This window comes from Microtus oregoni, unplaced genomic scaffold (genome assembly GCF_018167655.1).
Source record: "Microtus oregoni isolate MIOR12 unplaced genomic scaffold, Mior012 000003F_ref0000135, whole genome shotgun sequence".
Taxonomy (NCBI): Eukaryota; Metazoa; Chordata; class Mammalia; order Rodentia; family Cricetidae; genus Microtus; species Microtus oregoni.
Genome location: NW_024543062.1, coordinates 35007311 through 35033589, shown reverse-complemented (window position 1 = coordinate 35033589; position 26279 = coordinate 35007311). Strand labels below are relative to the sequence as shown.

The 26279-nt window shown below is 50.4% G+C and overlaps 1 protein-coding gene across 1 annotated transcript in view; it reads left to right on the top strand.

Annotated features, from left to right (window-relative positions):
* Ttc28 (tetratricopeptide repeat domain 28) overlaps positions 1-26279 on the top strand; it is a 354826-nt gene that overhangs the window by 279845 nt on the left and 48702 nt on the right. The window contains exons 6-11 of the mRNA XM_041648394.1: positions 1139-2480; positions 3523-4046; positions 7093-7202; positions 8727-8856; positions 10466-10684; positions 12490-12655. Of these exons, the coding sequence (XP_041504328.1) occupies positions 1139-2480; positions 3523-4046; positions 7093-7202; positions 8727-8856; positions 10466-10684; positions 12490-12655 (2491 nt within the window). The remainder of the gene's footprint in view (positions 1-1138; positions 2481-3522; positions 4047-7092; positions 7203-8726; positions 8857-10465; positions 10685-12489; positions 12656-26279) is intronic.

Genomic DNA, 26279 nt, shown 5'->3' with positions numbered 1-26279 from the left:
CTCTCTTTCTTCTTCCTCTTGTTTCCCACCAGCAAGCGATCATAAAGACAACCGCTGCAGGAGAATCCAAATGCCATGCACAGGTTGCTGAGCACAGGGGCAGCTCTGGGAAGAAGGTAGAGCAGGGCAGGCAGGGCCTGGGAAGAAGGGGTAGAGCAGGGCAGGCAGGGCCTGGGAAGAAGGGGTAGAGCAGGGCAGGCAGGGCTTGCTCTCAAGTACAGTGATTCTTGGCTGGGCAGATCGTTTGTAGAAAGAAGAAAGGTAGTGAATGATTCATTTTATCCCAGGATGCTTGAAACCGTGAAGCCTGAAGGAAGCTCAAGAGGGCAGGCTAAAAGAAGGTCTCCAAGTTCCCACTGCTAACACACTGAATGGTCATTTCTTCCTGGGAAGTTTGGGGTCTCTGACCTTGCCAGGGTGTGAGAGCTTGCCCCTTCCAGAGAGCAAGCTGGTGACATCTCAGCTCCACAGCTGGCCACAGAAGTGTCACTGTCTTGTGGGATCGAAGCGCTGATGCACACACAGCCCCTTGGTCTGTGCAGCACAGGGCTGCAGAGCAGAACCCTGCCCACTTGTGTGTTCCGTGCTTTTACAGTCGGTGCTCTCATTTATGCCCAGCAGTTGGTATGGTTGCCAGTTTCAGGGCAACGTCACCTGTAATATGGGTGCTGAAAGTTTTTATTTGCCAATTTAGTGGAGGTAAATGGTTCTACTGGATTGGTTCATTCTTGCATTTCTTTGATTATTAAAGGAGACTAGTGCCCCATTCCTCTCTCTGTTTCTTTGCTTGTCTGTTGACATTTATCATTCTTTGCCTATTTTAATAAATTGAGATTTTGATTTTTCTTTTTCAGCTAAACTGAATTTTACAATTTTTCACAGCAGCTGTTACAATTTTTATATATGTCTCACATATTCTCTAGCGTGTTGTGTTTGCCCTTTAATTTTGCGTGTTTATTTGTAAAATAGTCTCATTTTTTGTCATCAAATCTGTTGGGTTCGCCTGGTGGCTTGAAACATGGGAAGCCACCCCCCTCTCCCCGCATTATTGACAAGTGTTTAGCCCCACCTTCGATCCGTCTAAAGCCTTTGGCCTTAGATTGAGCTGTAAATAACACTTTGCCTAACTGTGTTCCAGGGATCATCCACCAGATGAAAGGTGATTATGACACAGCCCTGAAGCTCCACAAAAGCCACCTGTGCATTGCCCAAGAGCTGAGCGACTACGCAGCCCAGGGCCGCGCCTATGGGAACATGGGCAATGCCTACAATGCCCTGGGCATGTACGACCAGGCTGTCAAGTACCACCGTCAGGAGCTGCAGATCTCCATGGAGGTGAACGACCGTGCCTCTCAGGCTTCAACTCATGGCAATCTGGCTGTTGCCTACCAGGCCCTGGGAGCCCATGACCGGGCCCTGCAGCATTACCAGAACCACTTGAACATTGCCCGGGAGCTCCGAGACGTCCAGAGTGAGGCCCGGGCACTAAGCAACCTGGGGAATTTCCATTGCTCAAGAGGAGAGTATGTCCAGGCTGCACCCTACTATGAGCAGTACCTCCGCCTCGCTCCTGACCTCCAAGACATGGAAGGAGAAGGAAAGGTCTGCCACAACCTTGGCTACGCCCACTACTGCCTTGGAAACTACCAGGAGGCTGTAAAGTACTACGAGCAGGACCTGGCCCTGGCCAAAGACCTTCATGACAAACTGAGCCAAGCAAAAGCCTATTGCAACTTGGGCTTGGCCTTCAAGGCGCTGCTGAATTTTGCTAAAGCCGAGGAGTGTCAGAAATACCTTCTGTCCCTAGCTCAGTCCCTGGATAATTCCCAGGCTAAGTTTCGAGCCCTAGGAAACCTGGGCGATATATTTGTCTGTAAAAAGGATGTAAACGGTGCAATAAAGTTCTACGAGCAGCAGTTGGGCTTAGCTCACCATGTGAAAGACAGAAAGCTGGAGGCCAGTGCCTATGCAGCCCTGGGTACCGCATACCGAATGATCCAGAAGTACGACAAGGCCCTGGGTTATCACACACAGGAGCTGGAGGTCTATCAGGAACTGAGCGACTTGCCAGGGGAGTGCCGAGCTCATGGGCACCTGGCAGCTGTCTACATGGCCCTGGGAAAATATACAATGGCATTCAAGTGTTACCAGGAACAACTGGAGCTGGGGCGGAAGCTGAAAGAGCCTAGTCTGGAAGCCCAGGTGTATGGCAACATGGGCATCACAAAGATGAATATGAACGTGATGGAGGACGCCATCGGCTACTTCGAGCAGCAGCTGGCCATGCTGCAGCAGCTCAGCGGCAATGAGTCTGTGCTGGACAGGGGCCGGGCTTACGGCAACCTGGGGGACTGCTACGAGGCCCTGGGGGACTACGAGGAAGCCATCAAGTACTATGAGCAATACCTGTCTGTCGCTCAGAGTCTGAACCGCATGCAAGACCAAGCCAAGGCCTACCGGGGTCTAGGCAATGGGCACAGGTAACACGGACAGGGAGTGGGGTCAAACACAATTGCAAGGAGAGGAGCTGTGCAGGAAGGGCAGCTGCCAGCTACAGCGCAGCTTGTTCCCACACCTCTCATTTGACTTTTCAGCATTTCACTGAGCTACTGCTGAGAGTCAAACCCAGGGCTCAGACTTCACATTCAGTACACAGTGATCATGATACATGAGTTCATATAGAAGGAAGATGGACAGATCTGCTTAGCTGACCTCTGAATGCCTCCACACTTTATAATGTGTTTATTAGCACAGCATTCCATAGCCACCAGTGACTCAACCCCATCTGGTAACAGAGGGACAGGTAAATGGTCCTGTGCATCCAGCCTCACCCATGCTGGGCACTTGCATAGCTATCCTCACAGTATCCCAGTGCTGTACTAAATACACATCCATCTGGTGCGGAACAGGGGACACTGAGGCTCAGTCAGATGAAATCCATCTGCCACCAAAAGCCATACTCTTCCTGCTCATGATCATGTTTTCTCTGAGCAGCACAAAGAAAGGCTCTGTTGACCAAGGGATGCTCCCCTCCAAGGGGAGAAACCCAAGAAGATGCCTATGTGGATAGTCAAGGCCTCCCTGGGGAGCGGGGATCAGGGCTCCTGGAGGGGAGGAAGAGGTCAGACTAAATCGTCCCCACAGACTGCTCCCAGAAAGTCAAGCTGGGCCATTTACAGCTCCTGGAAAGTGATTTCAAAAGCTCCCATCTAAGCAGCAGCAGGTGTGGGAGGCCCGAGTCCCAGACCTTGCTATCATTGTGCCTATTAATATATTTTATGTTTCCCGCTGAACTGCAGGCTCTTGGGAAGGTCACTGAGGGATGACTTTTGAATCGCTTTCCAGATTATGAAATTCCTCTGCATCTCAGTCTAAGGGCACATGATAGATTTTAGCTAGAGAAGGAGTTAAGAGTGTCTATAGTAAGTGACAGTGACGAATGCTTTTCATTTTCTCAAGGGCTTTAGCATGTCTGCACCTGCATGGAATGATCTCATTGCTTCTCTGTCTGCATCCCCACAGGGCTACAGGGAGCTTGCAGCAGGCCCTTGTGTGCTTTGAAAAGAGGCTTGTGGTGGCCCATGAGCTCGGGGAGGCCTCCAATAAGGCTCAGGCCTATGGAGAGCTGGGAAGTCTCCACAGCCAGTTAGGGAATTATGAACAAGCCATTTCCTGCCTTGAACGCCAGCTGAACATTGCCAGGGACATGAAGGACCGAGCCTTGGAGAGTGACGCAGCCTGCGGACTGGGGGGAGTCTACCAGCAGATGGGGGAGTATGACACAGCCCTGCAGTATCACCAGCTCGATCTGCAAATCGCAGAGGAGACCGACAACCCCACCTGCCAGGGCCGAGCCTGTGGGAACCTGGGTCTGACCTATGAGTCCCTGGGCACCTTCGAGAGGGCCGTGGTCTATCAAGAGCAGCACCTGAGCATTGCAGCACAGATGAACGACCTGGTGGCCAAGACAGTGTCCTATAGCAGCCTGGGAAGGACGCACCACGCCTTGCAGAACTATTCCCAGGCAGTCATGTACTTACAGGAAGGTAGGCAAAAGGCTCTATGGGGGAGACTCAGTCACCTCCAGGCCCTGTCATCCCCACCAGATTCCCCTTAATAGTTTTAAGGTATTTCCTTGCCTTGCCCCAGCTCTCTCAACTCCAGCTGCCCTCCTCCCTCTCTTCTGGTACTGCCCCTAGCCTACTGCCCAAACAGCTGGTACCCTTTGCTTGTCAGAGCACACATCACATCCTTGTCAATTGGACTCTTAAGACCTAGGGTATAAAATCATGAGGGTCTACTTTAGAAACATGACCAACTGCCCCAAACCCTGGTGACCTTCTAGGAGCATGATGGCTTACAGTTAGCTCAGGTACAGTGGCTACTAGCCCAGCATGTCTGCTTGGGATCAGCCAGGCTTCGTCTGAGTGTTTTCTCTGACAGTTCACAGACTGAGGTCAAGGAGCAGAACTGGAAATTGGGCACCTCGCTCCTCCACTGCAACCACAGTCTGTCAATTACCCGAGATCAGTGGGACTTCACCCATGTCCTTCCTACGTGAACCAAAGTCTCACAGCAAAGCCATTGCCTTTCTCCTCCATACGGCGATAGCCCTACTCTTGAAGCTCTCAGAGGTGGGGGGGGGGGGGGGAGTGTGGGAAGGTTGCCACTCACTAGTGAAGGACTCCAGGTTTCAAGCAGAAACATCTTTGTAAGGACTTCTGCCTGCAGTCCCTTCGGCCAGACTTTAGTTCTCAGAGCAATTCTCAGATGTATCCTTTTAAAAAAAATCTTTGCTTGACAGTGGTGAGAACCAAGCGCATGTTAGCTCAGCTCGCATACAAGGCAGATTTGTTGCCATCAGCTGTAATGCACAGCCCAAGAATCATTTGTTTATGTCCATTTTTGCACACTGAGAAGTTGGTGATTTTACCCTGATTGGTTCATTGCAGAGCAGACTCAACCCCTGTCTGGAGCTGTTTCTGACCTCACAGAAACTACAGGGTTCAGGAAGCTTATCCTGTAGTTTCCCAGCCTGGGGGGGGGGGGGGGGTCCTTGAAGTGGGAAGCAGCAGGCTGAGAGGAGAATGCCTAGAGGCTGCCACTGGGATCTGTGCAGACCTGCAGTGGAGTCCTGAAGCTGGAACCACTGTCCTACCCCTGTGTGGCTCCTGCTGTCTGTGTGGGGCTCTGTGCGTGTAGAAATGAGCCCCTAGCTTTGCTTAGATTCTAGTACTGTAACAGTCCAGTCACCGAGGTGTGGTTTGCAGTTGAATGTGTGAGACCCAGAATCCAGCACTGTTTATTCCCTCCTGAAATACTGCTTCCATGCAGCAGCTGCTTTGACCGGGCCATTGTCCCATAATCCCATGTTTATGGAAAATGCTGCAGTTCGTTTCTGTTGTAACTTGTGATAAGTCTTCTACAGATCTAACAACTCCCCACAGTGTTTGCTTGGTGCAGAAGGCCTGTAGCCGCGAGTTCCACGTGGTCCTGACCAGGTGTCTCTAACATGCTCTGAGCAGACTCAGGGTGCAGGCACCTAAGGTACTCTTCAGGTGCCGGGCAAGAGGTACCGCAGCCTCTTTCCCCAGAGGGCAGTTCAGCTGGAAGTCACCCCAGCTTTGAGTGGAGCTGTGGGCCAGCATTCCCTGCCTGCTTGTGCAATGGAATCCTGTGTGGGTCTAAGTCCAGACGTTCCCAGCTGGTATGGCTTGAGACTGGCTAACACCACCACTTTTGTTCAGCTCTTTCTCCATCTGGAAACTAGAAAGGGAAGTAGGTTCCATCCAGGGACTGCCTGGGGCTTTGTCACAGTGCAGAGGAGCTAGCCCTCAAGAGTAGAGTGCTCAGGCTCCCAGGAGGCAGCTCCAGGGCATCTTCCCAGTGCCACCCTCCATACTGGGAACACAGCAGGAGCCTGGCAAAGTCCCTCTCTCATAGAATTTGTCTCCTAATGGAGTTGCCAAAAGGACCATACTTCTCAGACCCAAGGACTTTCCAGACATCTGCACTGAAGGGTCAGTGTGGCCCGCCTTTGAAGGTTCTCCCAAGAACCATTGTGTTTCGTGTGCATTATTTACAAATTCTTCCGTTGCCCACTGACATGATTTAAATTCAGAATGCTGTTTCTGAGCCCTTTGAGTCACGTGTTTTGAAATATGCCATAGGTTAGGAGGCTGACCTGAGCGTCACTATTCACGGCAGCCACTCAGCTGACCAGGACCACACAGGCCCGGAGTGCTCGGCACTGGCTTCCTGCCCTGACTGAGATGGGAGGGGAGCCCTGGCTTGTGTGGACAGTGGAGCTGTGCAGCCGTACAGTGTTTTCTGCAGAGATCTGCTCTGTGCAGAGATCACTGGAATGCAGGCAAAGTGACACTAAGAGGGCTTAGTGACCAAAGCAATAAACAGTTACTGGCAGATTTTGCCCCACAAAGCCCTGGAGGTGGTTGTGTTCTGAAATTCACAAGCTTGCTATTAATGGCCCACACTTCGGGTGCCTGTGTGAAGACCATTAACACAAGGACAGTCATTTAAGCCTTCTGACTCATAATGGTGCTTGCTTTGCAACCCCACTGAGGCACACCACAGTCTCAGGCTTAAGGGAGGAATGGACAGGAAGCAGAGCATGTCAATAGCTTCAGTAGCAGGAGCAGGGTCCAGCGCACACCACTCCACTTTCAAGAGACCCTCATGAGTCTCTTCATCCACGCTGGCTGGGTGCTGCAAGTGAGATAGGAAGCCGTGTGTTCTTAGCCTCTGTACCCATCAGAAGCTTTTCCCAGGCCTGCAAGAATCCAGAGACATAAATGTTATCAACCAGGAGTTTTCCCTTGCAAAGCTCAGCATTTTGCATCTGTGAGGGCCTCTGGGTTAGGGCCCATTGGTTTCCCTGTCTCTACCTGCCATACAGCCATCACCTGGGCCCCTGCTGTGGCACCCCCTCGCTTGCTGTCACATTGGGAGAGTCCTCTCCCTGGGCTGGATTGGCCCTAGTCCTGCATTTCCTACAGTCATTCTGTTAACATTACCTGCTCCAGAAGAGCGTCCAGGCAGTCTCTCTTCTTATGTTTCCTTGTCTGTTTTCAGGTTTAAGGTTAGCTGAACAATTGGGCCGAAGAGAAGATGAGGCAAAAATTCGTCATGGTCTTGGTCTCTCCCTTTGGGCAAGTGGAAACCTGGAGGAAGCTCAGCACCAGGTAAGCAGAGCTCCAGCCCAGGATCCAAAGTACCCATGACGGTTGCCTCAGCAAGTACTCTGCAGCCTTAGCGGCCATGGTGTTCTCAGAGGTGCTGGTCTCTTCTGCTGATGTAGGAGATTCCCAGCCTGAGAGCTGAGTCCTTGCAGCTGCCAAGACCCCCAGCCACCCATGGAGCAGACTAAAATGGTTTCTTGGATTCTTGTGTTGGGCACTGGCTAGTGGTTAGTGTTTAATATAAAACTGCATTCTTCCACAGAGGGGTAAGATCAGGACACATTGCTATTGGGTTTAATGACCTTGCAGGTCTCCAGTTAGGGCAGAGGGTAGTAAGTCCCTGTGGCCACATGTGTGGAGGTGACTGCAGATACTCTGTTGTCATGCTGGCCATCTGAGTGGGTACTGTGAGCCGTGTGCCAGGCAAAGGGGATCCCTCTGTGAGCAGAGTGAGGCTGTCTCCAGAGATGCAGCCTGGCATGTGCTGGAACATGCTGGAACGTGCTGGAATGCTAGGTGCTGACTGAGCTCTGGGCTTAGAAGGGGGAGAGGTTGGGGCTGGGTAAACGGCTCTGCAGGTAAGAGCATTTACTGCTCTTGTAGACGATTTGAATCCAGTTCCCAACACCCACATCAGGCAGCTCAGAACTGCCTGTGACTCCAGCTCCAGGGACCCCAACACCCTCTTCTGACCTCCACAAACACCTGCAGATATGTGTGCAAGTGGGTGCCCACACACACCAACAAAAATTAAAAATACTTTCTAAAAAAGGATTAAAGACAATATAAAGGGTTAATTCTGTCATTTTTCTACATATAAGAATAAAAGTTTCTGTTAATGCAGCAATTTCCAGTTTTGAAAGTGCTTCTTGTACTTTCTGACTTAGTCCTCAGAATCCTCTAGGAATGTGGATGACAGCTTTATCAACAAAAGAAAATAAGGCTTTGTGTCCTTCCTGGCCCAAGTGATAGCCGTTGGGTAGCAAGGTTGTGAGCATGTGTCTGTCTCTCTCTCTCTCTCTCTCTCTCTCTCTCTCTCTCTCTCTCTCTCCCCCCCCCCCCCCCATGTAAGTGAGACTGGCTCAATGGAGGCAAGCGAAGCCTGGTCTTGGAGACTCATATCTAGGCTCTGTGAGACCTACAGTCTCATTGCCCAGTCTGGTCTGTCTCCAGTGTACCCAAGGCCCGAGGGGAAGGATCATACTTGTCTGGTGACAGAAGTAGAGGCTTTTCATTGTTTTAATGAAAACAAGCTCTTGTTTGTGTTGATAACTGACTTTTAAAATTTCAGAATACAAGTCTTACTTTCATATCCCCTCATATGTCCAAGATTGGTCATGTAAACTGTAGTCAGCTGGGGTGAGGGAGGTTCTTCACATCCACAAGGACCAGTCTGGCAGTCGTCCTTTCAACACCTTTAAAAGGTGTTTTTAGGTTGTGCCCTCAGGTATGAGCAGCAGCCGTCTTGCATCTATAACTGGCTGGGTGTCAGTTATGGAGAGTGAGTGACAATCTCCATCCCTGCAGCTTTACAGGGCATCAGCCTTGTTTGAAACGATCCGGCATGAGGCACAGCTGAGCACAGACTACAAGCTCTCCCTCTTCGACCTGCAGACGTCATCCTACCAGGCCTTGCAGCGGGTGCTGGTCAGCTTAGGTGAGAGCAACCTCTGTGTGTGTGCGCGTGTGCATGTGTGTGTGTGCACGTGTGTGCATGTGTGTGCGTGTGGCAAAGCAGTGGATGCAAGTGCCAGTGACTCCTGGTGACGTCAGTGAACACACACTTAGCTTGCCTCATGGGCTGTCATGGACATAGATTGATAAGCCCAGTGTGATACAACTGGCTTGATGACAGGAGAGCAATTCAGATAGTGAGAAAGCAGAACAAGCGTCCCTCGAACAGAGACTTCTGCCCCAGTTGTCCCTTCCACCAACACTTGCGTCAGTCCCCTCTGGTCATGTGCTGAGGCGACACTAGCCTCTTCTGTTTGCTCAGCCATGCATTTTTCTACCTATTGCTTGTACTCATAGGCTTGCCTATGCCCTGAACTGTATTGCTCAGGGTTCTTCCCCACCTTACTCCCAGCCTGTGTATTGCAGGGTACCAGGACAGCCCACGGCCACCCTTCCCTGGGCTTTGGTGGCCACAGTGTCCCTTTCTTGCCTCTTCCATGACCTGCCAGCCACTTCCCAGAAGATATTTTTATGAGTTACTTTTACTATAACAAAACACCTGACAGAGCAAATTGCAGAAAGTTTGTCTGGGATACAGCCCAGCATGGGGTGAAGGATGGCCTGGAGAGTCGGAGGCCTCTGGGACATGGTCTAACGTGGGGTGGGGAGGCATGGTCTGCAGAGTCAGAGGCTGCCGTCATCACAGTCATAAGTGCCAGTGCTCAGCTGGCTCTCGCTCCCTCTGTGGCCTTTGTATTCCGTCTGGGACCCCAGCTGGGCTTTGCTGCTCAGGAGTGGGTCTCCTTTTGCTAAAGGACCCTTCAAGAGACACCTCTGGGTGTCTCCTAGGTGATCCCCAAACCAGTCAGGGTGGCAGTGAAAATAGACATCATAGTATTCATCAAAATTAGCAAAGTGCTTTGGGCATTTGAAGCCTTTCTACCACCTGTCCTTCCCACACTTCTAATGCTTGCGTTTCCTCTTGAAAAATAGAATGCGCTCTTGCCTGGGACTGTAAGTTTTCACCCATTATGATCACAGCGTTAAATCTTCCAGGACTTTGGGACTAATTTTCCAGTGTGCACAGAAATTGTCCCGCTGTTCCGGCTACTAAGTTAATAGAGTGGAAGAGGGTCTCTGCATACACTCACGCAAACCACTCTTTCTCAGGCTGCCTGGCAGCAGGGGGAGCCCCTTGAAGAGCCACTGCAGCCATGGCTTGAGCTGTCTATCTCCGCAACAATTCCATGGTGCTGTTATCCTGAAGTCCATCCTCTGCAGTGTGTCCCTCACTGGGAGCCTGTGGCTTCACGTTGCCATGCTTTTGCACTGATGTGACAAGTGTGTACACTGTCTTAGAGGAGACGGGGCTAGACTGTATACTGAAGGCTGAAGGAAAGCTTGGGAAAGAAGTGGCTTAAATCTAGAGGTCTCAGAGGCTTCGGCTCTTTGCCCATGGGATGATAGGCACACAGAGTGGGACAGCAAGGCATGGGACATTTCCCCAGAATCTCATACCCAGTTTCCTTTCCCAGTTCAGATGGGCACTCAGCTGTACCCCGAGTGATCATACCGGTCCCTCTGTCTCCTAGGCCACCATGATGAAGCCCTGGCAGTAGCGGAAAGAGGTCGGACACGGGCATTTGCTGACCTGCTGGTAGAAAGACAGACGGGACAACAGGACTCCGATCCCTACTCGCCCATCACCATCGATCAGATCCTAGAGATGGTCAACGCACAACGGGGCCTGGTGCTCTACTATTCCCTGGCCGCTGGCTACCTCTACAGCTGGCTGCTTGCTCCTGGAGCAGGTGAGGTGTCCGTCTGTGAAACACAGGAAGTGAGGAGGCCAGGGAAGGGGTGGAGCAGGAAGGTGCCATCTTCTAGGTCAGATGAACAAAAGCCTTAGCTGCAGTGGCTGTTCCATGGTGCCATCCTACTAATCAAACAGCTCAGGGACTTGCAGCCCCTTGCCGTCAGTTGAGGAAACACCGACAAGGGAAACAAGAAGTGTGGATGCAGCAGCTGCTCCCCAGCTGCTGAGTAAAGACCATGCACCTGACGAGTGCTTTCTCCATGTGGAAGTTAGGTACCAAAGCAACGATGACGCTCCGTTGTTTATAACGAAAGTCGTAAACTTAAATTTCTGAATTTAACAGAATCAACTTGTTTTTTACTAGTTCTGTTGAAAATCTGTTTTAGAAGTAAAAATCCTCTGTGGTTAAGTCAGCACTCAACATTTAGGATGTAACAGTTTCATTCATACAAAACTACTAATTGGCTGTGGGGCCACATTTTTTGCATAATAAAATGTTGGTGGCCTCAACATGTTGGAGACACCAGATCCGATTGGAGTTTACTAATTGGGAATCCTGAAGATGGGCTTTTTGCACATCTGAAAAAGTTCTGCTGCCAGGGAGAAGTAACAGGCTTCTCTCTCCATCTGTAGTAAATGCCATGGTGTTGGGGCAATGATGGTGCCAGGGTAACAATGTCAGAGCTATGGCTTCTAAGCACTTGGGCCTGCTCTTTTTCGGCATGACCATCTCTCCCTCACAGCCACATCCTCCTGGGCTTTCCACAAACAGCATCCTTACTCTTATCCCTAGCCTTTATTTAAGATTGATTTCTTTATTATGTGTACGGTATTCTGCCTGCCTGTATCCCTGCAGACCAGAAGAGGGCACCAGATCTCATTACAGGTGGTTGTCAGTCACCATGTGGTTGCTGGGAATTGAACTCAGGACCTCTGGAAGAGCAGTCAATGCTCTTAACCTCTGAGCCACCTCTCCAGCCCCACCCCAACCTTGTAATGCTATGTTTTAAGTGGTGATTTTTCTGGTGACCTAATGAATGACATCTGCACCCCTGCCTCCAAGTGGGGCTCACACTTGTGTGCACGGAGTGTGATGGTTGGCAGATATTAAGAGCCTTCTCTGCAAAGACTGTTTGCCAGGTGGCATGCCAGATCTGTGTGACAATGAGCCATGTGTAATGAGGTACCTATTGTGTCCCCTTTTGTTCTCCGTGCTGTTATGAGACTGGAACTTTTGCCAGGGCTCTAATCCAATGGGAGGACCAGCGTACCTCATTACCATATGAGGACACAGTTTATGCTGATTGCCAGGAAATCATGGTGGACTGCCTCTGTTTCACAGACCCATCTTTTCCCTCCCTTAAACCATCAGTGGCCGTTGAGCAGTTGGTTTTATTTTTAAATGGCTCTCTGCTCATTGTGGTTTGCTTTTGTGAAACAAAACATCTTTGGTGCCACTTCCTCTTGACTAGTGTGGATTTGTTCAGGATTTCAGTCTCTGCTGCGGCTTGATCTGGACACTTGCACACTGATCACGAAGCAGGAGTCCCCAGAGCGCTATTCTGAAAGTGCATAGGAAGGAATCCGACCTCAGGGCTTTTGCATGTGTCATGAGAAGCAGGCCTATGTCTTCAGAGCATGGCTGTGAGTGAGCACTGCTCCAGTTTAGAAAACCCGAAACCTCGGGATCTCAGCATGCTTGGCAAAGAAGTCACACAGCACTCAAGTCCCCTCTCCTACTGTCCTTCGATCTCTTGCTACCCAACCATCCATGACATTGCCATGCTTACATTGTTGCAGGAATCCTCAAGTTTCACGAGCATTACCTGGGTGATAACTCAGTGGAAGGTTCCAGTGACTTCCAAGCCAGCAGCAGTGCAACTCTGCCCATAGCAACCAGTTCTGCCCTGGAGCAGCACATTGCCAGCGTCCGGGAGGCCCTGGGGGTAGAGTCTTACTACTCCAGGTAGGAGGGTGCGCCTCGTTCCTCTTTGTTCCAGTCCGGGTCAGTTTTTCTAGGATTTGGGGTCAGGAACCAGTAGAAGACACTTATGGGAATCACATGCTCTGTTGGTCTCACTGCAGCCACTGCAGCAACAGTCCAGCACACATGCCCTGGAGGGGCTCTTTCATTAAAATCCTGAGGTGGGAAAGGACCTCTTCTGAGATGTGGGTTCCTTGAGCAGGCTGTGGCACTGACTGTAACCATGGCTGTGAAGGTAACATGTCAGCTAACTTAAACAGAGACTGTATCTGTCTATAAACAAGATACTGAGTTTGTGCTGTAGCTGACTGACAGAATCTGTGAGGTCTGAATGTGGGAGGCTGAAGTGGAGAGAGTTGTCCTCCCAGAAATCAGGGCTGGGGACAGAGGTGGCTTTCTACAAATGGTGTGAGGGGAGTGTGCTTCTGATAGTGTTTCACTACCGTGCTGGATCATCTTCTGTATGGAAAATGGTTTCCTCCAAACACTTCCTTCAAAAAGAAGCTGCCAAAGTATATTTCCAAGTCCTTGGGCAATGGTAGCCAAATGTTTCATTTCTCATGAAAACATCTACTCAGTTCAGTTTGGACACCGGCAACAGATGTGTTCCCCACAAGTCCAAACTGGTAATTGAGGGAGTTTAGGGGGCTGCCTTACAGAGCATGGGTAAGGGGTGCGCGACTGACCCTCAAACACCTGTATCACCAAGACATCCCACTTTAGCTCCCTCCTGCTTCCTATACAGATGGGCATGGAAATCCTATGGTCATGTGCCTCTTCTATCCCAAGAGAGTGATGGTAGACACGGTGTCAAGGTGCTAGCATCTCCCAAGATCATGTGCAGCAGCCATGGCTGGAGTTTTAGGAGCGGGACCACTGGCCTTCTTTCCATGAAGGAGCCCCAGCAGGCCTCATCTTCTGACAGTCTAGTGGGTCATCACAGTACTGATCATATTATACTCAGAGGACAGGACTCCACAGCACCAGCTGTCCAGAGTGCCAGTGGCTAGGACTCGTCCATAGCAGGCAGAGTGGGGTCTGAGCAGAACCTCTGCTTTTGTCCTAAATAGCCTGGAACCACGGAGCCCAGGGTGTCTCTGTGCTCCCGTGGACACTTTGCCTGGCTCCAAGTGTGGGTGCTTCTTGGGGTGCTATATACTTATAAAAGGGCTCTTACATGAGGAACAGAATAACCACTGGACGGTGTAGCATCAAGGTTATAAGGGGATGGAATGGCCGCCTGGTTCAGATTCCTGTCCAGCTGAAATCAATGACGTAAGTGGAATGGGACTTGCTCACGCTGGTGTCAGAACCAGGGTCAAGGCAATCTAGCCCTCACCCAGATAGACTTCCAGGCCAGGCCTATTCTATTCTTCATTATCAAAATTAATATCATATTTTGATAAAAGAGCCAAATCATATAAAATGTCATTTTCTAGCTTCTGTTTTTATGAAGGATGAACAGGCATCGCCCATATGCACACTGTGGTTGCTGTGCATCCCAGGTTGCTGTGGTGGTCACAGAGGGTGATACCGTAGTGAACCACAAGGATATGGAAGTATGGATGCCCTGTGAGATTTAGATCATAAGTGCCTGGAAGCCCAGTCAGGCCAAAGCGAGGCAAATCTGCATCTGCAGACAGCAAGCATGTGTGTGTCAGGGTGACCGGGCCCGCTCCCTGGCCCAGGAGTTTTATTCTTGAAGTGAGAAGGAAAGGGAAGAGCTGGCCCACAGAGGAAATAGGGGGGGGGGGCAGTGGGCATGGCAAACCAGGCACTGCCTGCCTCTGACAGTGTCTAAGGACTCAGAGACTGGAGTTCATCCCAAGGTTCTTCGCACAGTGGACGTGAGGCCAGTGTGCTCTTATCTTCATTCCCCACCTCAGGACTGGGCGGCTGCTCTGCTCTGTACAAGTCTTCTGCTGTATGCCAGCTTCTGGGGTAGTGATGACCAGGGCAGGCAGCCTGCTGACCAGCATACACTGTGGTCAGATGCTGGGGTAGTGATGACCAGGGCAGGCAGCCTGCTGACCAGCATACACTGTGGTCAGATGCTGGGGTAGTGATGACCAGGGCAGGCAGCCTGCTGACCAGCATACACTGTGGTCAGATGCTGGGGTAGTGATGACCAGGGCAGGCAGCCTGCTGACCAGCATACACTGTGGTCAGATGCTGGGGTAGTCATGACCAGGGCAGGCAGCCTATACTGACCAGCATACACTGTGGTCAGATGCTGGGGTAGTCATGACCAGGGCAGGCAGCCTGTTGACCAGCATACACTGTGGTCAGATGCTGGGATAGTCATGACCAGGGCAGGCAGCCTGTTGACCAGCATACACTGTGGTCAGATGCTGGGATAGTCATGACCAGGGCAGGCAGCCTGCTGACCAGCATACACTGTGGTCAGATGCTGGGGTAGTGATGACCAGGGCAGGCAGCCTGTTGACCAGCATACACTGTGGTCAGATGCTGGGGTAGTCATGACCAGGGCAGGCAGCCTGTTGACCAGCATACACTGTGGTCAGATGCTGGGGTAGTGATGACCAGGGCAGGCAGCCTGTTGACCAGCATACACTGTGGTCAGATGCTGGGATAGTCATGACCAGGGCAGGCAGCCTATACTGACCAGCATACACTGTGGTCAGATGCTGGGGTAGTCATGACCAGGGCAGGCAGCCTATACTGACCAGCATACACTGTGGTCAGATGCTGGGATAGTCATGACCAGGGCAGGCAGCCTGCTGACCAGCATACACTGTGGTCAGATGCTGGGGTAGTGATGACCAGGGCAGGCAGCCTATACTGACCAGCATACACTGTGGTCAGATGCTGGGATAGTCATGACCAGGGCAGGCAGCCTGCTGACCAGCATACACTGTGGTCAGATGCTGGGGTAGTCATGACCAGGGCAGGCAGCCTGCTGACCAGCATACACTGTGGTCAGATGCTGGGGTAGTCATGACCAGGGCAGGCAGCCTATACTGACCAGCATACACTGTGGTCAGATGCTGGGGTAGTCATGACCAGGGCAGGCAGCCTATACTGACCAGCATACACTGTGGTCAGATGCTGGGGTAGTCATGACCAGGGCAGGCAGCCTATACTGACCAGCATACACTGTGGTCAGATGCTGGGGTAGTCATGACCAGGGCAGGCAGCCTATACTGACCAGCATACACTGTGGTCAGATGCTGGGGTAGTCATGACCAGGGCAGGCAGCCTGCTGACCAGCATACACTGTGGTCAGATGCTGGGGTAGTGATGACCAGGGCAGGCAGCCTATACTGACCAGCATACACTGTGGTCAGATGCTGGGGTAGTGATGACCAGGGCAGGCAGCCTGCTGACCAGCATACACTGTGGTCAGATGCTGGGGTAGTCATGACCAGGGCAGGCAGCCTGCTGACCAGCATACACTGTGGTCAGATGCTGGGGTAGTCATGACCAGGGCAGGCAGCCTGCTGACCAGCATACACTGTGGTCAGATGCTAGGGTAGTCATGACCAGGGCAGGCAGCCTATACTGACCAGCATACACTGTGGTCAGATGCTGGGGTAGTCATGACCAGGGCAGGCAGCCTGCTGACCAGCATACACTGTGGTCAGATGCTGGGATAGTCATGACCAGGGCAGGCAGCCTGCTGACCAGCATACACTGTGGTCAGATGCTAGGGTAGTCATGACCAGGGCAGGCAGTCTATACTGACCAGCATACACTGTGGTCAGATGCTGGGGTAGTGATGACCAGGGCAGGCAGCCTATACTGACCAGCATACACTGTGGTCAGATGCTGGGGTAGTCATGACCAGGGCAGGCAGCCTATACTGACCAGCATACACTGTGGTCAGATGCTGGGGTAGTGATGACCAGGGCAGGCAGCCTATACTGACCAGCATACACTGTGGTCAGATGCTGGGGTAGTCATGACCAGGGCAGGCAGCCTATACTGACCAGCATACACTGTGGTCAGATGCTGGGGTAGTGATGACCAGGGCAGGCAGCCTGCTGACCAGCATACACTGTGGTCAGATGCTGGGATAGTCATGACCAGGGCAGGCAGCCTGCTGACCAGCATACACTGTGGTCAGATGCTGGGGTAGTGATGACCAGGGCAGGCAGCCTGCTGACCAGCATACACTGTGGTCAGATGCTGGGGTAGTGATGACCAGGGCAGGCAGCCTGCTGACCAGCATACACTGTGGTCAGATGCTGGGGTAGTCATGACCAGGGCAGGCAGCCTATACTGACCAGCATACACTGTGGTCAGATGCTGGGGTAGTGATGACCAGGGCAGGCAGCCTGCTGACCAGCATACACTGTGGTCAGTAACAGGTGATAAACACTAACATCCCAGAGTGTACAAATGAAATACAGGAGCAGCAAGAATGTGTGAGCAGGGAGTGGCGTGCACTGGGAGCTCCAGAGGACCCTAGTGAGAACTACACTTCTGAAGTCATTTATCCTGAACAGACCCCTCAGGCCACCCTCCTCTTCCTCAGGTCCTGGAATTCTTGTCAGTCTTTGTGATGCATAGGAACTGTCCAGACCGGCAGCGCTCTGTCTTGGACAGCCTCTGGAGCTGAGGAAGTTCCGTCAAGAGGAAAAACCTTTCTTGTGCAAATTCGGAATGTCAGTCTAGGTTTCAAACTAAGGCCACAGTCTGGAACTTGAAGTAAATGTGCAGAGGTACCTAGCTGAGCAACTGCTGTTTGAACCCTCTACACAAGCATGGGAAGGAACCATTCAATGTGCCCTTTTCTCTACAGTGACTGGGTGGCCACACCCAGGTCATCTCAAGTCAAACCAGACATCAGTGAAGCTTTTTAGCCCATGTGAAAAATCCCTGTCACTTTATCTCGGTCTTGGGGCCTGGATAAACCACACCCACAAAGGAAGAGACCCACCTTTGACCTTCACAAGTATCTCCCCACTGAGCCCCACCTTGCCTGAGGGGCATTGTGTAAGGCTAAAGGCTGAACCTTGCTGCTTTCTCTACAATTTCAACTAAAGAATGTCTTTGGAGTTTAAACTCAGCCTCCATTAGAGGCAGGGACTAGGGAGGAGTTGGCAGTTCCTTTGTTCTTTGTCAGTGAGCCCCGGAACCCTTAGCATCTCCCACAGGCCGGGGCTCCTCACTTAGTGGTCACTCTGCCGGGCTGCCCTCAGTAGCTTAGATTCCACCTCAGGCTTCCACAGGCCTGGAGCGATCCTGGTAACAGTGTGTGTGGTACGGCAGAGTCCTGCAGGGAGTCCTGGGAGGATTTTCCCTGCAGTTTCCTGAAGACCGTAAGAAGGTTTGAAACATGCAGTTTTTCCCCTGCAAAATCTGTCCTAATTTATAAAGCTGTACAGCTGGAGGGTAGAATGCTAGACAGGAAGTTGAGTACAGAATTATATAATTATATAATATAATGAATGAAGTGTATAACGAATGTGTGTATGCAGTACACACATAAGATGGTGGGATTAGGGATGCTGGCTGTGTTCATTACTCTTTTTATCATTTTAGGGTTGCTGTGCATGTTTATGTGTTTTTTACAGTGGCCATATGTTATTTTTTTTTTAAGTTAGAAATAAATAACCACAGAAAACCTCCACCATCCAAAAGAAAACATAGAGACCTTCCTGTAATCTGACTGTGCAAAGAATTAAACACGGTTTGGGAGCCCGTCACCATAGCTGCTCCTAGAAGATGGTGTGCTTTTAGTTTCCATTCTTGCCCCTATCTGACAATTGCATGCCTCAGCTGCCATGCCCTCCTCTCTGTCCCACCCTGCCCCCTGCCCCCACCTCTACCACTTCCCCTCAGCTCCTCCATTTCTCACCCGAACTATGAACACCTCTGTCTGGGCGTGCTGCGCTGACTTCCTGTGCCATGTTGACCTATCTCTTCATACTGACAGCGTACAACAGAACATGCGAGTGTATCTGGGAACCAGTGAGTCTGTTGATGACTCTGACAGTTACATCGCCCCGGATCCATCCCAGCATGGGTAACAGCTCCTGAAAGCTGCCTCCCTGGGTCTTGCTCTAGCCAACCTCCCACTTCCTGTATACACTAGTATCTCAGACCGTATGCACTGGGGGCCAGTAGGGGTGGTGGAGGAATCTCAGGTGGGGCTCAGATGACACCCCCTTCCCTGAGGAGGGAGGGTTCTTGTGAAGGCTGCAGACAGCCACAGCTGCTCTGATGAACATGGTGGGGGCCATGCCCTGTCTAGCATGGCAGAGACAGAACAGGCTTCTCTGGATCCAGAGTTCGAGCCTGCAGTGTCCCCAGTCTCTCAGGCTTTATCTCAGTTCTTCTCCTGTCACAAAGCAGGTGGCTGAAGACAAAAATAATCACCACCTCTTATTATTCTCTTCCTGCTTTCTAACCCATAAATAAATGTGTGTTCTCTCTATAAAACTCAATTTTGCACAGGCTGCCATGGAATTGTAAAAATAAAACATCTGGGTAGATCTGTAAGTAGTTACAAGACTGAACTGGTGCCTAGCTCTTCCAGCAGGGCAAGTCCAAGGCCAGATGATTTTATTGTAGACCACCGCCACCTCATACAGAGGAACAAAGAGCGACCCTCCTCCAAGGCACCCATGCAACTCCAAGGGAAGAGTCAGTTCAAATACATTTTATGGTAGACTTATCCTGACACCAGAACTGCACGATGCCATGAGGAAACCAGTGTCCTTACTGTGGCTATACATGTAGGTGGTGTTTTTCTGTCCTGACCGCCTGCTCCCAAATAACCACTCAGAGGCTGGATATGAATTATAAATGCTCAGCCAATAGCTCAGGCTTATTACTAGCTAGCTCTTAAAACTTAATCCAGAATATTAATCTATGTGCTGCCCCAGGCTCGTGGTTTTCACTTCTATCCTATTTGTGTGTCTCACTTGTTCTCCATCTAGCTAGCCACTCTTCTGACTCCACCCTTCCTCCTCCCGTCATTCGCAGTTTGGCTTTCCTGCCTAACTTTGTCCTGTTTAGCTATTTTCCAGCAGTTTGTTTATTAAACCAACCGTAGTGACATCTTTTCACACTGTATACAGAAGGATTATTCCACAGCACACAAATGCCTCAGAAAACACCAGAACTGATCAACATCCATGGAAAGGATGCCTTGTTCTAACCAAATGGGGCTGGTCTATAGAAGGCTGAAAGGGTTCAGAACCTGAACATTTATATAGTGCACATGAACAGGAGGGCAGAGACATACTCTCAGCCCAGCTAAAGTGGAAAAGACACTTTATGACACCCTTCAGTGATAAAAGTATGGAAGAAGAACATATGGGCCTTCAGCATTGGCACATCCGTGTGTGATGTCCTTAGCGGGCATCACCCTTAGTGCCCTTGCTAGAGTCAGCAGGAAGAATACACCGTCTCCTGCCACTGTCACCCAAAACAGGCAATCTCATCAGGACAGTCAGGCCTGGCAGGAAATGAAAGGAAGAAGTGAAACATGAAAGCTTGGGCCCCTAAAGTCTCAGGTAACGTGGACCTTACACAGATTCAAGCAGATTTCAGGGTTCTGAGCTCAGCCCAGAGAGCTGCGTCTGTGTCATGTTAGAGCAACTGGACTGAACGGAACCAAGAAAAGGTCTGCATATTGAGCTCAGCAAATATTTTCAAAAGGAATTAAAGTAAATGGAAAAACATGGAACTCACAGAAGAATGCAGTTGAGCCCTTCTTAGAACCTTATACAGGCTCAGTCCAGATAGTTAGAGACTTGATGTAAGACTCAAAGTCATAAAAATTAGAAGAAAATGAAGGAAGGAAGGATACATCTAGAGAGGACACATAGGACTTGAAAATCCAAGTGTAACACATGGAATGGCTGCAGGGGAAAGAGCAGCAGATCCAGAATAAACCGAAAAAGCTACAGCCCAGTGTAAAATGGGCAGAAGTGGGAATCGCATTTCTCCCGAGAGATACACAAGCAGCCAGCGAACACATTAAAAGGTGCCTTGCATTGCTAGAGTGACATAAATCAAATGTCTGTGGGAGGCCGTCTTCACATTGGGAACAGAAAGTACCAAATGACGAGGACTGGGATGGGAAGCTGGAGACCATAAGTGCTGTTTATCAGAGAATGAGGCAGTGTAGCCCCTAAGGTGAACAGCACAGGGGTTCCCCAGAAGACTAAAACATATCACTAACATGTGGAAACAACAACCCCCCCCCCGCTAGGTATTAAATCATAAGAATTGAAAACACAAACTGAAAGAAATAGGTGCACACTATGTTCACTGTGGCACTGTTCACAATACCCAAAAGGTGGAAGGCACCAAAGTGTCCCTCTAGGGGAGAATATGTAAGAAAATAGGGTATGTACATTCAGTGGAATATTATCCACCCTTAAAAATTAAATCAGCCAGGCGATGGTGGTGTACACCGTTAGTCCCAGCACTTACTTAGGCAGAGGCAGGCAAACCTCTGTGAGTTCGAGACCAGCCTGGTCTACAAGGGCTAGTTCCAAGACAGCTTAGGACTGTTACACAGAGAAATCCTGTTTTGAAAAAAAAAAACCCAAATAATAATAATAAAAATAATAGTAATAATGATAATAATGAGAGGGGGAAGAAAAGAAAGAAATCCTATCATGTACCACATTCTGCCATTGAAATAGTCAGGCACAGGGACAAATGCCATCTGACCTATGTAGGTGACACAGCTAAAGCAGCCAGACCATTAAGCTGAAACTTGAACCCCAAGTGGAATAGGGCATCAGGCTAGATGGGGGCAAGGCAGAAGAGAAGATGGCGCATTTGCAGCTTAATTTACGCCAGAGTCACCCCACAGTGCTGCTGCAGTGCTAGCTAGGGTCGTGAGCCTGTGTAGTGTATCTGCACGCTCCAGTGTAGGTCACACCATTGTCATCCCTGCCAGCCTGGCCACCTCCTGACTCCCTGTCATGTCCCTCTCCTGTATGCTTTTGCCACCCTCCTGCCAGGGTAGCCTTTCAGGGCTGTATTTGTCACAGTTTCCGTGCTCTCCCACACAGCTAATTGCTGCCAGGGTTCTGATGGGCTCTGGGTTCCCATCTGCCTCCCCACCACTGTATAGTGGGGTCCAGCCCGCCACTTGGGCAGCTTTTCTGCCCTGGCATGGCATCCTTCTCCACCCTGGCATGGCATCCTTCTCCACCCTGATGCCCCAGTCATGCTGGGCACACAATCTCCACCTTCTCCAGCGAGGCTTTCTGAAGCTCTGCTCGGGTGTCCTCCCCTCAGGACCGACAGAGTGAGGCAGATGCCGTCCTGTCTACTCAGCCTTGCTTCTACCCTGTGATGGTCCAGCAGCCTCCAGAATCAACATTCCCATGGCTTTCACCAGAGAGCAGGTCTGGAGTCCACAGCAGCACTCAGACCCCCGTGGTGTCCAACAGTAATACAAGCAAACTGACTGCTGTATAGATGGCATGTGTGCATCCCCCCAGAGGCTGGTAATGCTCAGGAGCTTGGGCTCTTTCCTTCTCTTCACTGAATAGAGCCTGACCCACAGAGAGGTCAGCAGGAAATACTGTGTGCCCGCCTGTCCATGCTGGCATAGTTTCATGTTTTTATTTTCTGTCTTGTGGTGGCCCTTGGAAACTGCATCTATATGCCTGGTGTAGTTCTGCCTGGGCAGCCCTGTCGCCCACCTCTGTCCTCCTTAATGGCACTTTGCTGCAGGACAGAAGATTCCTAACGTGGGTTTTAAACTAAAAGAGCAGCTTGCTAAGAACTTCTACCACAGATCAGAAGAGAGAGGCGAGGTGGAATCCGCAGGCCGAGTTTCCCTGGACAGAGACACCAGACTTCCAGACACCTCACTATCACTCTGAAATGTAGCCAGGCTTGCTTGCATACAAGTTGCTCCCTGAGCACCTGGAACAGAGCTGGGGCAATCTGGGGACTCTGACGAGAACACAGCTGGCTAGGTGTGATAGTAGCTGGGTGGAAGCCGTCCTAGCTCCCATAGGGTGTGACTAAATTGCAAGTGTAGACTGCCCTGCTAAGGGGAATGTATTCCTCCACTGTAAAGAATAGTAGGCCTCGGGAGGCAGCTGTTGCTCAGGTCCCCCATTTTGTGGTTTGCTTTTTCTTCTTCCTCTTCTTCCTTTTCTTCTTCATTTCTTTCTCTTTTCATATTTTTCTCCCTTTTTAATTAAGAATTTTTTAATACAATTTTTTCTCAGTTTACATAGCTAACCCTGTTCCCACTCCCTCCCCTCCTCCAACCCCACCCTATCCCCTCTTGAGAAAGGGTAAGGCTTTTCATGGTGAGTCAACAACCTCCAACACTTCATTTTGAGGCAAGACCCTTATATCTAGGCTGAGCAATATATCCCTCCAAAGAGATGCCAGTTCAAACACTAGGGATAAATCCTGGTCCCACTGCCAATGGCCCTGCAGACTGCCCAAGCCTCGCATCTGTCCCCCACATTCAGTGATCTTAGTTTGGTCCTATGCATGTTCCCCTGCTTTCAGTCCAGAGTCAGGGAGCTCTCACTAATTCAGGCCAGCTGCTTCTGTGGGTATCCCCATCATGGTCTTGACCCCTCTGCTCATATTCTTGCTCCTCCCTCTCTTGGACTAGCATCAGGGAGCTCAGCCCCGTGCTTCACTGCAGATCTCTGTATCTGCTTCCATCATTTGCTGGATGAAGGTTCGATGACGACACTTAGTGCAGTTATCACATTACAGAGGAAGGCCAGTTTACGTGTTCCTGCAGTGTAAGTTCTTTTGTCATCCAGTGCATTTTATCTCGAGCACCAACTGAGCTATGCTGGTTGACACATGCCACCTGACCCAACACTGCTAGAATGAAGACGGGCATCAACAGAGCTGATGATAACAAGGATGGGAGGTGATGTGGGTTCATTGTTAAATCCTTGGGCTATAGGAGGACAGATACTGATTAGAAGGCATGTCCTAGGTGTGATCACAAGAGCAAAGGCTACAGAGCAGATCTATAAACAATATCCCAAGTGCTGGAAATGCTGTTGGTGAGGAACCCAAAGCAGAACAACAGACATCTTCCAAAAGAGATGAAAATGAAGTATCCCCAAGTCACCTGCATCCTTTCGCAATGCAGATACCATGACCCTGTGTAGAAAGTACAGCCAAAGAGTGAGGATTCTGCAGTTAGCCCAGGTCCTTACTTTAAGGCTGGACAGGCAGGAGATGGGCTCAGCCAGAGGGACTAATGGTGTATACTGTTTCCAAGAGCCTAGTAGGTGTATGTCAAGGGTTGCTTATTATAGTATTTAAAATTTACTAAATAAAGCAAGGAATGAGGGAAATTGCCATGATTAGTGTCATCACCCATATTCAGATTAAAGGTGAGACTTGCTGATGAGCTGACAGGCGAAGTCACATGACTGCTAGCTAGTGCCTATTCAGCAGCTACTGTGTCCTTGCTAGGTCATAAGCCCCATTGAAGTTATTATGGGTCTTCAGGGGTTTCAGCCTGTCTCTATAGAGATCTGTCACTGGTGTTTTGTTGCTGTCCTTGTGGATTGACTATGCGCTGCCCCCCAACAGGCTCGTGTGATGAATGCCTGGCCCCAAGCTAGTGGTACTGTTTCATGAAACTTTGGAAGGTGGGAGTCACTTTTGGAAATCTTGAAGGTTGTAGGTGGTCACTAGGTCCACCTTACCCTTCACTTCTTCTTCTCAAGAGTCGAAAAAGCTTTCTCTGACTGTGTGTCCCAGGTGTATGGGAAAGCAGTCACAGAGTGAACCTTTGGAAGCTATGAGCCAGGATCAGTTTCCTCTTAAGATTTTCTCACAGATATTTTGGGCACAATTGCCCAAGGGTAACCATAGCACCCCAATCAATCTGCACTGGTAAAGGTTACTTTATGAGAAGAGTGTTTCGTTGTCGGTACACCATTGGGAAGACATAGGTCTGTACCTGTTGGCATTTATATAGTGAAACAGAATCTACATTTGTACTCTGATCATGCTGCTTTGGAAATGTTCTATGAGCATGTGACTTGTGCCAGGGCTGAGGCTGGAGAACCCCAGTTCCTGTCTTGCAACAGCTCAGCACTCAGTGTGTGGCATGAGATGGACACAGGAGTTGCCATCACGTGGGGTTGTTGTGTAAGGCTGAACAAGGCCATGTTCTCTTTGTCTAATCAGGGTGAACATAACAGAAAAACTTCAGCAGAACTGTGAACTACGCTCCAAAGGCCAAGGGGAGAAGGGGCAGTGTAGGCAGGTCTTCCCTGGTGCCTGCAGGGAGGAAGAGGCTGTTGTGGGGATCACAGCCTCAGTCTACCTTATGAGACCCCTTTCTTATAAGCGCCAAGGCCAGGTGTGGTGGAACGTGCTTACAATCCAAACACTTGGAGACTAAAGCAGAAACATCAGGAATTCAAAGCCAGTCTTGGCTATGTGAAGCCCTGTCTCAGACAACATAAACAAAAATAAAAAAGGAGCTCCCAGGAATGTGGAGTGGGGGTATTGCTTGCACAGTGTCTGTGGGAATGGGCTTGTGGCCACATCTAGGAGCTGACCTACCCAGGATCAGCCCTATCAGAAGATCTTGTCAAAGGAGATACCATATACTAGGAACCAGAGCCCCAAAGAAATCCAGCTGCAGGAATGGGTGGAACATACCGGAAACTTCTCTTAGGTTCCTGGTTCTCAAATTCGAGTTTTCAGAAAACCTGAGAAGAAAGTGAATGCTTGAGAGGTTTTGTGAGCCACTGACTGCAGCAGCCAAGCAGGCAGAGGGTAAGGTGTTCCAGGGAGCTTGAGTTTGCTGTTTGATTTCTCCTGCTGCTAGTGTGGGATCCCCTACATCCCATCATACATGGCATGGTCTTTTCTAGAAGTCTTTTGCATGTGATGAAGGCAGGAATGCTCACACATGTGGGTTAAGCTTGCTGAAGCAGAGGATGCCCACAGGGGTCTAACCCATCCCTGCACCTCCCCTCCATCCCAGAAGTTACATAGCACATGGACCTGGAAGTCAAAAACACAAGTGGCAGGAAGGCCCTGAAGAGATACTGAGAAAATAGACAAATGAGGGGGAAAGAACCACCCGCTGGAGGCTGGAACTGAGACCCACAGCTGCTCCTGAATGCACAGGTTAGGTTAGCATGGCGTTAGTGCATAGAACATGACATAGAGTGGCGGCACATCCTTCACAGCTACTTCATGTGTTTCTCCGGCCTCGTCCTACATGCTTGTGCCCTTGTGAACACCATGAAAGCACACAGCAATCTCCTGGACACTCGCCAAGGTGGGCAGAGCCAGAGCAGACAAGCAGTGATGGGACTTGAGTGAACAGCCACTCTGAGTGCCACGTGGGCATGGGAAGCCCTCTGATGCCCACCATACGTTAGGACGGTGAGATGCCCTTTCTGCTTCTGACAGATGAGGACAGACACAGTGACAGTTCGCAGTGATAAACAGTGCCAGGCAGAACTGATTGAGGGACTGTCACCTCGTGAAAATCTGCTTTTCTTTTTCTTAATTTTTGTGTATTCCTGCTAACTCAGGGGCACTGTGAGGTCGGACTTCCTTTCCCGGCAGCCCTCCCTCTTCTGCTGTCCCGCACCGGCACTGCCAGGCCCGGCATCAGCTCTGACTTGTGCTGACCTCTGCACCC